General features: G+C 26.2%; 1 protein-coding gene across 1 annotated transcript; it reads left to right on the top strand.

Annotated features, from left to right (window-relative positions):
- The first annotated feature begins 3,984 nt into the window (after positions 1-3,984).
- On the top strand, positions 3,985-5,770 carry LOC119683145 (probable cytochrome P450 6a13). The gene is made up of 2 exons (XM_038096756.1): positions 3,985-5,102; positions 5,184-5,770. The coding sequence occupies exons 1-2, from the start codon at positions 4,016-4,018 to the stop codon at positions 5,597-5,599; spliced, it is 1,503 nt and encodes a 500-aa protein (XP_037952684.1). The 5' UTR covers positions 3,985-4,015; the 3' UTR covers positions 5,600-5,770.
- Positions 5,771-14,000: the final 8,230 nt, after the last annotated feature.

Raw genomic sequence — 14,000 nt, 5'->3', positions numbered from 1 at the left:
AAATTGATTAATTAAACCAATTTTACTAATAATGCAACTAATTTTATAAATAAATTTCGCAGAGAAGGCCAGCGATTTTATTAATAGTCGGTCATTTGTATTAAAATTGGTCAACAATGGCAAACGGCAACATCGGCATTTTTAAGATGACAACACTTTACCAACATTCATCATCATCATCATCATCGCCAACCAAAATCGTTATCATTACTTTCGTCTCCGACGACACTTCTTCCAAGCGAAGCGATGTTTCAATCTTTATATTGTCGTCAAATGATAAAATTTCCTAAAACTATTTCTGGTTACTGTTAGCAACTTGCTGATTGCTAGTTGTTAGTTGCTGGTTGCTGGTTGCTTCTTACATAGTTGCTGCAACTTCAAATTCCAATTAATTTTTATTTCATCTGACCCACTCTTCACATTACAACAATGCCTTTGTCAACATTTTAATATCATTATTTTTATTATTAATAATTTTTAAAATTTCATGCCTCAAATTTACGATTTTATTTTGACGAGTGTATCGTTTATTTACATTTTTACGCATTATTAAAAGATTTATTGTACTATGAATGAATTATTTATTAATGGAAATGACTTCAGTCACACATGTCCCAGTTTAAACCAATTTTTGTGCTATGTACTATCACTTAAAAATAAACTACATATTTGGTTTGGTCTTGAGCATACGAGATACGAGATATGATCAAAAGGTAATGCGAGCTTTTAGTTATATCTGATATATGTTATTTATTAAGTAGAGTCTCTTTTGGTGTATAGGTTGCACTGCCAGTAAAAATTTTGGGTGTGAATCTTAGTCTCTGTTTGCCGAAGGAATAGACAAGACTTAGATTTGTATGTTTGACGATTTATTGTATGCCAACATGTTGGTTGAATTGTAAAAACCTATTCACATCTCTCTCCCCTGATTACTGGTATGAAGTTTCCTCAATGCTGTAGAAATCTTCTCCATTCATTCCTAAGAGTTGGTTTTAGTGGGTTCCAGTCTCAGCTTTCGATGCTTTCCACCTACAGCAAAAAAAAATTAATGTTAGGACAGTAAAGCTTTAAAAATATTAAATAAGGATTTTGACGAAGATCTTATGTCACAGCCGAGACTTCATAAGCGTTGCTTTCAGGAAAGTCAAGTAGTAATATAAATTTAAGAAACTAAAAATTGTTCTTACGAATGGATGAATAATCATTAGTTCTTTAAGAAGAAATAAGACTGAAGAAATGTTGGATCATACTACTAATGATTCATATTATGCCATACTATTATAAAACATTTTTATGAATTTCGTTTAAAAAATTTATTGCTTATTCAACTTATTGTGACAAAATATAATATCGCCACAGGTGTATACAAGGGGGACTTTGTGGTGCAAACCTCTTCAAAATATGTAAGACTAGTTTACATAAGATATAATAGATTTTCTTAAATTAAATTCTTTCATATGATCTTTCAATAAGTTTAATTAATTATATAAATGCTCATGAACATCACCGTTTACCACCTATATTCTCCAAATATGGCACACTTTTCTACATACTGAGATCTAAAAGGCACCCAAAGTGAAACGCAGTTTAATTATAGATAAAATAAAGACAAAATCGCAAACCGAGCTCAAGACTATACGTAAAAAAGCGTTCCAACAGTATTTTTCAAACTGAACTTAGTGTTAAATATTAAACAGGGACTACTTTCAACGAAGTGATAAATTGTATTACAGTTAGGTCTTCACTAATATAAAAGTTTAATAAGTTCAATAATATTTTAGTCGAATAATTTTTTTTTATTTTGTTTTTTTTTTATTGGAGTACGTGGAAACCCACAATATAAGACTTAAACCCACTAAAACCACCTCTTAGGAATGATTATGGAAGATTGCAACCGATTAAATCCATGATAATTAATATAATATCTAAATACGCAATATATATGTCGTAAAAAATTTTATTTTGCAACAGAATATCGTCTTGACCTGGAAAGCATTTTTAGTTATTTCTTTTAGGATCGTCCAAATTTGACCTAGTTCGAAATGGTAACATTGTATCAGGAACTCTTATCCTCGTCAGATATTTGAAAGTTTTCAATTAGAGACATTCTAGCCTACATTAACTAAATATTTTCTATTTGAAGTATATTGATTTCTATTTTATTTTATTCTATTCTATTCTATTTCATTCTATTATAGTAGATAATAATATACTTATTGCTATATAACTGCGAGTTATGAGATGATCTTTCAACTCATATTTGTATCAAATTTGTTAATATGATAAAACGCTATTTCATTGTCTCACATAATTATAAATAATAATAATTTACAATAAATTCATAAATTTACAGTAAATATAATTTTAATGATGTGTAATTACGATTATTAGTGATTGGCTATTTAGAATAGAATAAATAATTAATTTTTTATAAATAATTAATTAGGTTTTAATAATTGAAAACACTTGCTTGTGCAATGTATAAATTACTTGGATAATTAGTCTTTAGCTTATTAATTTTTTTATTAAGTTATTAATTTTTTATTTGTAATTATTTAGTGTTGCATTTATATATAATTAATATAATTTTTATATTAATACAGTTAGTTCAATGCCAATTTTTATTATTCAGGAAGAGCCACCTCTGTGGGGCAATACTTTAGATGTGGAAGAAGTTACCGTAAAACTTATATAAAAGAAGAAACTTATTAAATAATTAGGTAAATTAAGGAAGTAATTGAAACATCATTTATTGCTGAAACAATAAATGTTGACGCCTTCACAAAGCATGATATACTACTCAGTAAGTTCAATAAATTCGCGAAGTATCATATATTGTCTAATCATAGAACCAAAAACTTAATGCCATTTCAATATTTCATTCTTCATAATGACAAAATTTTATTAGGATTGACTTCAGTTTATTCTTTGTTTGCAGATTATGTGATATTGAGCATTGTTTCTTAACAATTCCTAATTGAAAGGGTTTAGAAACAATATCAACTCATTCTGAAATGGTATTTAAGATTTATTCTTTTTATAAATCTTTTTATTTATATTCTTTTATATTTTTATATTCTTTTAAAAAAAACACTATTTGAGTTACAAAAAGTTGTGGCATAATGGGTGTCACATTCGCTAACAATGGAATAAAAACATGAATGTGAATTTATCAGCAAAATCTGGAGCATTTTAGAAATAATAAAAAGGAATTGGTTTATCGTTTCATCACGATAAATGAAAGTTTTGACCTGCCTCCATCATTCTGAAACAAAGCAGGAGACTTGGAATTATTATATACTTTAACTCTTTGGCCCCAAAGCGAGTTCCTGTCTAAGAATTGATCACAAAGAAATTTTCCACAATTTTTAGGAACGCATAGCATTTTGAACGTTTCTGGACCACTTATACACAATTTAAAATACAATTTAAATTCAATTCTCTATTCCGAAGTGACATTACTTAATATAGTTTATATGTGAAGTCACAATGAAATGTTAAGAGAATCTACTCTAATTTTGTAAGTAAATAGATATAGTGTATACTATTCACTTACTATCATTCACTTATAGATTTCGTTGCGTTGAGAATTTGTATCAAACTGTCGGATCTCATGGTACCGGTCTTATATATAGGTCATATTATGTTTTCCATGTTATAAATATTTTGTTAAAATAAATACACTGTTAATAATTAATTAATATACTATTATAAAAAATTTGATTATATCCATTGAGTTGCAAAGTGAATAATAAACACAATATATTATAACTGCAAAAGACTTGACGGAAAAGATATTGAAAGTCTTATTTAATTATATATAATCACAATCAATAATTGTAATTGAAAAATTATACAATGAAGTAAAAAATTATTTAGGTTTGATGAATGAAGTCGTATACAAAAAAATTATTAATTAATTGAAATCCGAAACAATATAAGCCCCGTTAATTCCTAGTGTGCACCTACAGACTTACAGAAAATCTCACAATCTTCATTGAGCTACAGTACTAAAATGATTGAAATCTTAGTAAAGATTCTTGTGTGTTTCATTTGCGGCAGCTCCCTGCTCATTTATTTGGCGTTACGGAAGCAATATTCATATTTTAAGGAGCACGGTATACCACATGACAAACCAGCGTTTTTTTTCGGTAATCTTCGAGAATTTAATCGCACAAAATCATTGTACGATATTTTTCGAGAATTTTATACGAAATACAAAGGAACTGCACGATTCGTTGGATTTTATTTATTTATACGAAAAGCAGTCGTATTATTCGATCTCGACTTAATGCACAATATATGCATTAAGGATTTTGCATATTTTACAGATCGAGGAATGTATTATAATAAAAAAGATGATCCAATTTCTGCTCACATGCTGCTTTTAGATGGAGAGCACTGGAAAAATTTGCGAACAAAATTTACTCCAACTTTCACATCAGGAAAAATGAAAAGTATGTTTACCACTGTCGTCGATGTAGCTGATCAATTAATCAATGTTTTGGAAGATGAACGAAAGTCTGCAGATATGAATGTAGGAATTGATTTTGCAGATCTTATGTCACGCTATACAACAGATGTTATTGGAAGTGTTGCTTTCGGTTTAGAGTGCAATAGATTAAAGGATCCCACCAGTAAAATAAGTAAAACTTGTCAAAAGATTGGTTATTTTAAACACAGTATGCCTGTTGTTTCGCTTATGAACACTTTTCCAAATTTGGCTCGAAAACTGGGAATGAAATTATTTCCAAATGAAATTTCAGACTTTTTCTTTCAAATTGTTCGTGACACTGTTGACTATCGTGAACGAACAGGAATGAAACGAAAAGATTTTCTTAATATTTTAATGGAGTTAAGAAAATCAGAAACTTCAGATCCTTTAACAATGGAAGAAATGACAGCACAAACGTTTTTATTCTTTGTAGCAGGTTCTGAAACAAGTTCAAGTGTAATGGGTTTTTCTTTATACCAATTGGCCTTAAATCCAGATATACAAGAGAAGGCTCGGACGGAAATGAATGAAGTTATGGCTCACCATGATGGCAAACTTACTTATGAAGCAGTTCAAGACATGAAATATTTACTCCAAGTTATGTATGGTAAGTGGTTAGAAATTATATATGTTTATATATCTATATACATATATTTAATATATTATATATTTTATTTTTAATTTAAAGAAACTGTTCGTATGTACACAGTAACTCCTTTTCTTTTACGCCAAGCCGTCAGTGACTACAAAGTGCCAAATTCAAATCACGTTATACAAAAGGGCACTATAGTGATTATGCCAATGGATGCTTTACACTATGATCCAGATATATATCCAGATCCTCAACGTTTTGATCCTGAACGATTCTCAACAAAAGAAACTGAAAAACGTCATCCAATGACATTTCTGGGTTTTGGTAAAGGACCACGAGTTTGTATTGGTTACAGATTTGCCCATATGCAAATTATAATTGGTTTATATTTGATGCTTAAGAACTATCGGTTTTCTACGACAAAGGAAACACAGATACCTATGAAATATAAATTGAAAAAACAGTTTCGTGACGCTGAAAAGGGAGTTTATTTGAAAATAGAAAAATTGTGAATGATATGTAAAATTTTAATATCTGTTTGTAAGAAATTATTAGTCAATTTATATAAAACGGACAGGTTAAATAATTTTCGTGCAAATCGCAATAAATATTAAAAGAATAATTAATCAAAAATATTGACAAATATTACTATCTGACCAGATTAATATAGTCATGTTTGAAGCATTTCTACTCTATACGCATTTTCTTCAATCTCATAAAAATTTTCTTTATATTTATTATTGAAAAAATAATTAAACATATTGTGAATATATATTTAAATTTGTAATTTTTCATTTAATAATTTAAACTACTTATTAAATTCAAATAAATTCAGAAGCCTTTAATTTAATTACCAGTTTTTCTGCAAATCAAAAAAAAAATTTTAATAACGAAATATTTTCCCATAACGAAAGCATGAAATTTCATATTTAATAACAAATTCAAATAAATAAATAATTTTATTTTTTCTTAATATCGTTTCAATATTTTTTTATTTTTCTATTATTTGTGTCGTTGGTATGGTTAATGTTTGTTGAACTTGGATTTATTTTAAATACTGTTGAACCGAATAACGTAGTTCCGTTGCCAGTTGCATTGAACGGATACATTGAATGAATCTACACCTCAAGTCACGCTTGTTTTTGGCCGGTTTTTAGAGTTGATAACAAATAAAATTTGTATCTTTTCAGCTACTTGAATTATTATTCGTTTATAGCTACACATTTCTTCTTTGACTGACAAGAGCATTTGCATCCATTGCACTGAACCATTCATTCGAGTACAATAATGACACAATGAAATTCATTTTTTTTTTCTTTTTAATTTTTTTTTTTTTGTGTTTTGGTAATGCAACAATTTAAATATTAAAAAATTTCACTCAATTTTATTTTATCTGTTTGAACACTTTATCGGTTGTTATCTGTCGATATTTATCAATTTTACGTTTCGATCTTTAATTTCAAAAAAATAAACATTTCAAATTTAAGTGGGTTTGAAGTGGGCAATAATTGCTCTAAACGACAAATTGTTTTATAAATTTTAAAAAAATAAATAAATAATATTCATACATAACTTTTATTAGATAAAACACGAATGTGTAGCTTTCTGTAAAACAGCAACATTTCAAAACACTACGTTACGATGAAGATTAAAGGTCCATTGTACCTACTTCAGAAAGACAAATATACATAAATATATAAATATGGAAACGGTTACACAAAAGAAAAAATATAACTATTTGTTAAGATTAACTCAGCCACATTTTTAATATTATTATTATGTTTAAGGCTTCTGCACTGCGTCCTAGAGATCTGCCCTCTTAATGGATTCTGAATATTTCTCTGACTCCGGTTACCCCAATATACCATATTGTAGTATTAAACATACTTTACCGAGTTCATGTTGCGATAAAAAATGCATAGGTTTTGAGTAATTCTTTCGTTTATAGCACAGCAATAACTGCCGGTCTCATTCTCTTTTCTAAAAACCTATAAGAACCATTACATATACATAGTTATCAATTTTGTAAGGTTATAATACAACCTACAGTTGTATAATTGTTTTATTTTCAGTTTAAGTTGCATTTACTAAAATTGTTTTTATTTAGTCGCGTACAATCCTGAAATCCTATAATTAAAAAGCCTTAGTAGATTGTCCGATTACAACATTCTCTATTTTCCCTTATCTTTCTGCATGACTATGTTAAGAAGAAATTGCCTTTTCTTAAGCCACACAATTATTTGGGACACCCAAGTTGTGAAGAAGTATCAAAACTGAAATCGCTTAAAATTAAGTCTTAAATACTAAATTCCGATTTAATTGAGTTGGATGCAGTTAGCACACTGCTTTCTCTGGATACATCTTATATATCTACACTTGGGAAGCCTCGTAAGCTACATCACTTTTAGTGATGTATACTATTTTTGTTAAAGGTATCAGAAAACGAATATTAGCAAATTTTCCCGTTGAATGAATTCTTCTAAGCGGAGTTAAGAAGCCTTGGAATAACTATGTTTTTTTGCTGAACAGTTTGAGTGCCCTAACCTTTATGTAATTGTTGTTGGTTTCAATAGAAGAATCTCTATGAATACAAAATAAAATTTTCCTTAGGGTAATGTTTTAAAATGTTTGCAATGCCTCAGTAGAGGATTAAGGTGCCTTACTAAAAATGACCTAGATAGGGTTAAGTAAGAGTGGCAGTTTTGTTCCCAAAGCCATCTTGAGCTCAAATAATAGCCCGTAGTGATAACATAGTAAAAACGACCTAACTATACAGCAAAGATGGCCTTATGACTTCTTTATATATGACCATTATATTTTTTCGGTTTAGTATTTTTCTTTTTGAGATAAAATTGGCACTTTAGCAAATATTAATGCCTCTCTTATTTACCTGAAATGTCTACCTATATTCATATCTACCTTAAATAATAATGCTTAGAAAAGTATACCTTTTACAATGTTTAAATTCTTTTTATTTAGTATTTTGTAGCTGTTGATGAATTCATTGAAACCAAATTAGGTCCTCGTCGTCACATTTTCAAAAGTGTGCATTTTCAGAAACATTACTAGTAGTAATTTTTCTTTCACTAAACTATACTAAACTATAAATATTAATAAAGAATTTTGATTTCAAGGTTAAATAGTGTCCTCATTCATTTTATATTTCCAAAATAAACACAGACAGGTAGCCTAAAACTAAAGTAATTATAGTTTATTCTTAGTTCAAATGTGTTGAATATGTTTTCAACAAAGATATTAAAAATAAGGGTACGAATATATTATACACAATATATGTTACAAGTAGATATGAGATGTACCATAAACAAAAATTAATACATATATCCGAATGTATGTATAATATGTAGTTACTGATAAGACAAACATTTGTGTATATGTTTAATTAAATAGTTTTAAGTTACTTAAATTGGACACATTTCTATAGATAGATTATAATTTATTAGTGATTTCTTCTTTAAACAATTGTCCAAATTACAGATTAATAATAAACAGAAATACATTTTTCGACAAATTTTACACACGCTTCAACTTCATATAATATAGTATAGACTGATTTCAATACTCTATCACATCCGAAAAAAGAAAATTAAATAAAAGTACGTTTTATTCTTAAAGTCGTAAAGGTGAAATTTTTCTGTTAACTTAACATACACGCATGATGAATGAGAATCACTCTAATAAGCATGTCTCGACTTAATACCGCTAAGAATTCGAAGGTCTATGTGTGAGATCTTGATGCCTATCAAGATATTTATTTAACTTTTAGTAGTATTAATAAAGGCAGAATTAATTTTAACAATATAATAATAACAATATAAACTGTTAAAATGCACACTGTTAAGTTGTCAACTGTTAAATGCTAACTGTTAAAATGTACACTTTAAAAATGTTAAACTAAAAGCTGTGAAACTATTGCGCTGTAAACAATAAAGCGATTAAACAACTGTTAAACTGAAAAAGACTAACTGTAAAAGAATTTAAGCAAAAAAAAATCATATCGAAAATAAAATAAACAATTAATAATAACATTATAAACTGTTAAGTTTACACAGTTTAAATGTTAACTTTTAAAATGTACACTTTAAAAATGTTTAACTGAAGACTGTTAAACTATTGCGCTGTAAAGTATTAAGCAACTGTTAAGCTATAAAAAATTAGTACCAATAATGCAATTTTATTTTGATTTAAAATTTTAAACAAAAAGAAAACAAAAATCCTTGCTAAACAAATTTCATTACAAAATTGCATAGAAACTGTTATGCACGATTGTAAATTAATGAATTTCATTGCTTTTTTAATAAAATCAGTCATACCGTCAAAAATGTATTAAACCGTCTCTACACTATGCGATTTACTATTACAAATCTTCAATCGTACTAAATCTTATTTATTGACGTTGTAAATGCCTGCAATTGTTGTTGTTAATTTACTGAGAAATATATTTTACGTTGTGATTTACTAGATTTGACACAGGTTTGATCAGAAAAGCTCACTGAAACCGTTTATATAACCAATTGCATGGGTTAATCATTAAATTTTGACACTTGTTTTAGAGTCCATTGTACTGTGTACTGCTCTGAAAAATAAAATTATTATAAATTTATAAGTAAAAAAAAAAAAATTCCAGCATCATTGTAAGATCTGCGTAATAATTTTGCATTGGAACTGCAACGTCAAGTTATGACAGCCAGCAAGGTGGAGTCGTAACATTTGGAAATACTGAAGTGGATGAAATAATAAATTTTAATAATTATATTTAATTTTTTTAATATATAATTCAAAATAAAATAATATTTGTTATCGATTTTTTTTTCAACTGATCACATTTTTATTTGTTTTTGTTTACTAAAATTATGTATAAATAGAATAATACCTAACCTTTTTTAATTTGAATTTCATTAACATATAACATATATAAATTTATAGTTAGTATTTATGTTTTATAGAATAATAGATCAATTTTTCAATTCAATTATTCTACAGCTGGTTTATGATTTCGTTCTAATATAAACACAGCAAGTGAATTTGTTAATAAAACTTTTATAGCAAAGTACCAAAACACCAAAAAATGTGTGAACATAAAAGTCAAGTACGACTTTGGGTCAGTTGGTTACGGAGCGCTGACTCTGAGCTTCAAATTTGGCTGGGCACAAATTCGATTCCTGGTATTTGCAGTCTCAAAAAATTATTTACGAATAATTAAATATAAGAATTATTTCTAAGACCACTCATGATGAGTATTTGCCAATATACAGCTGTATAGTCAGCCCAAAATTCAATTAATTAAAATAATATAAAATGAATTTTTGTTGTTGTAGTTCACTACTGTTCGAAAAACCTCTTTATGTTAATATTTATGCTTATTTATTTCAACTATAATATTTTATAATAAATATTTATATAATTCCACCTCTTTTTAAGCTTCTGTAGAGTTGAACTTTGAAGTAGAAACGCACTTAAAACCCTAAATTCAAATATACAAATATTAAAGAATGTCCTTATATACAAAACTCAAAATCTTATATTAGTTTTAGTTAAAACCAATTCAAATGTTCTTAGAACTATTTTATTTCATGAGTGCACCGGTATATTACTATCTAAGATACCCACTACCCCTCTCTTTATTTCTATCGATATCTATTATTTCAAATTTGAGCAAAACTTCAATATACATTATATTATATATACGACAATTAAAAACAATTTTAAACATAAATATTAGATATGTATATTTAAATTTTCAAATATTTATTGTTATATAAAAAGTTTCTAATATTTCTTATTCTAGAAATTATTAATTAAAACAAGTATATCTTTTATTTATATATGAAAGTATACATAATATAAATAACATAATCGTATGTGTAAAACTTATTAAGTAACTTTAAATAATTTTTAAATAAAATATTTTGATTTTGTTGTTTTTAATGACTAAATAGTTAAACAAAATAATTAACCTTTAAAGTTTTTAGTACAATTTTTATGACTTCGCAAGGTTTTTTTAAATTAATATTTGCTTAAATAGAGAACACATAATATTTTCGAAAATAAATTTTTGTAAAAAAATTAATAATTTTATGTCATATTATCGCATATTATTAAACATATAAATTTTTTAATTTCAATGCCAAAATCTATAATATTATTAATGTTTCTTCTACTATTGGAAGGTGTTGATTTTAATGATTCAGATTTAATAATTATTTACTTACTACGTGTGATCTTTAATTAAACTTATACAAAAAGGTAAATAGATTTATTTTAATTAAGGTTTTATTTATGTCACTTATTTTTAATATATTTAACAAAGCTTGGTATTGTCCCATTACAACTTTAAGTCTTATTCTTATATAACAAAAAAACAATAATAATAACATCGAATAAATAATAAAAACCCTTTATATATAATGAAAACTACAATAACATAATAAAGTTTATACAGCAAGGAACTCATGAAAAAAATTTATTTTATTTATATGAAACAAAGCAAGATATACATAACTTCTTAAAATATTACTAACTAAAATATCACTTATCCACTCTAAAGATACACGCATTCCCACACCTAATATATAGAACAAAACAAAGTCATCCAAAGTGCTCACAACAGGGGTTAGCACAATAACATTAATAGTTTGAGTAAGAAGAGCATAAACTATGCATAGAGCTATTGGGACCTAGCAAATCCAGGTATAGTAAAACTTCAATGTAGATTTTGTAATACAAACGTTTTAGGCATGCTTGAAGCTCTATTACTGGAATAGATCTGCTAGACCTTAACAGTTCCTTTTAAAGTGTGTTTACAGATCAGAAACCGACTAAGGGTTTTAAGTCCAAACCCCATACACCGTAGTTCTAATATATAAGTATCATGCCATCAGGGAAGTCGAACATAATAAAAATCTCATATTTAAGTAAAAGTAAATTCTAAGTAGACGAACTTTTTAATAATTATAATATATAATAATATATAATATATATATATATATTTATATATATATAACAATAATACCAAAAGAAGCTATAACTTCATCACTAAAATTAATTCACTTAATATCATAACCGCAACATTTATAATATCATATATTGATGCAAATAAATCATAAAAAAATTAATTATCTTAAACAATAATAAAAATTTTGCAAAAATTATGTTAACCAAAATAAAAAATTATATCATTCTCATGTAAAAAAAGCCTTTATATGGTAATATTTTTTTAACAAAAATTGATTAACATTTAAATGTTAATAAATTTCTTTTCTCATGTTCAACAAAAAAGATTTAATAAACAAAACCGAATAAAGCAGAAAAAAACACAAATAATGCCCAAATATTTACTTTCACTTTTCATTGATACAATAACTTAAATTGAAACAATATTAATTTGTTTAGGTAAAAAATTATTTATAATTATTATACATAATATTTATACTTAATTATGATTGCATGACTTTATTTTAGTTAAAATTCTGAACAGAATTGGTGAGTTGGTGGAGAATTAATTATTTCACCACAGCATAGAATATACAACGACATATTATTGTTTAAATAGTATTTTATAATAAACATTTTTACACAAAAATATCATATTTATCATGTTACTACAATATTAGTTATTATATTTTATGTATTACAATCTTATCGAATATGTGTTTAATAAAAACGTAGCAATTGAAATGATTTTTAAAATTTATAAATTTACAAAATACATAAACGTTAGCGACCTTCAAGTGCACAATGAAAAGATATTTGTTAATCATTGCTCACAGTTGAAAAGTTCAAATAAAATGTTTAAATTAAGTTTAAAATAAAAAATTTTCTGCAAATAATAAAATCTAAATTTGATTTATACAATACAATATTTGCTTGAGTTCAATTTACAATGTTACAACAATTTAATTCATTAAAATTTTTTATTGCTTCATATCTCTTAAATCTTCTCAAGATTTTGCCATATTTTGTAATCTGAGTCAAATTCGATGAGTTTGCAATTTGCACAATTTTATTTAGTAAAAGTGTATACTTTCAAAGTAAATAATTTATTTTTTATGGGCAAAGCATAAAAAATTAAGTTATAATGTTACGGATAATTGGCACATATTATATATACATAAAAAACCAATAAAAGAATTATTAAGTAGTTTTCAATGAGGTCTACGAATGTGAACCCCGCTTCGAAATATTAAACCATAAATTGCTATTATTTTATGATATTTATATTTAAATTACATTTTTTTAATTTGTAACTTAAAATTAATGTAAATAATTTATTGTTTAATTTATAGTGACGTACTACTTGATACATGATCATTTTTATAATAATTTTAATATAAATATTTATTGTCTTACATAAAAAATTTGTAATGAAACTTCAAACTAATTTAGTTTATTTTTTTTTTTGTTTGCTGCAATTAAAATTTAATTTTACAAACATAAATATAATAATAAACTGCATTAATTAAATAATATGAATAAAATATTCATTTATGTTTCTTGATCAAAATTCAACTAAGCTTGCAGTTAAGGTGGTGAAAAAGTCAATAACGCTTGATATTGGAATATAGAGAAAGAGGACATTTTTAAGAACATTTTTAGATATAATGTTTTTTTACTAATGCCGTTTTCGATTCCTAAATCTGGAGTAATTTTTTCATTCGAGATGGTCTGTTAATAAACTTTTAGTGTAATTTTCATTCACGATTGATAAATGTCAAGCGAAATGTATAACACTCGAGGTTAATTTATAACACTAGATATTTTGCCAGAGTAGCAAGATTACACTGAAATTTATAGCTGTTTTATATGACTTGACAAATAAACTATGTTTTGATTCGATATATATAGTTAATAATAACATAAATGTCTACAAAACTATTACAAATTTGTTAGATTACT

Source organism: Teleopsis dalmanni, chromosome 2 (assembly GCF_002237135.1).
Source record: "Teleopsis dalmanni isolate 2A chromosome 2, ASM223713v2, whole genome shotgun sequence".
Classification (NCBI taxonomy): domain Eukaryota; kingdom Metazoa; phylum Arthropoda; class Insecta; order Diptera; family Diopsidae; genus Teleopsis; species Teleopsis dalmanni.
This window is presented reverse-complemented; position numbering and strand designations above follow the sequence as displayed.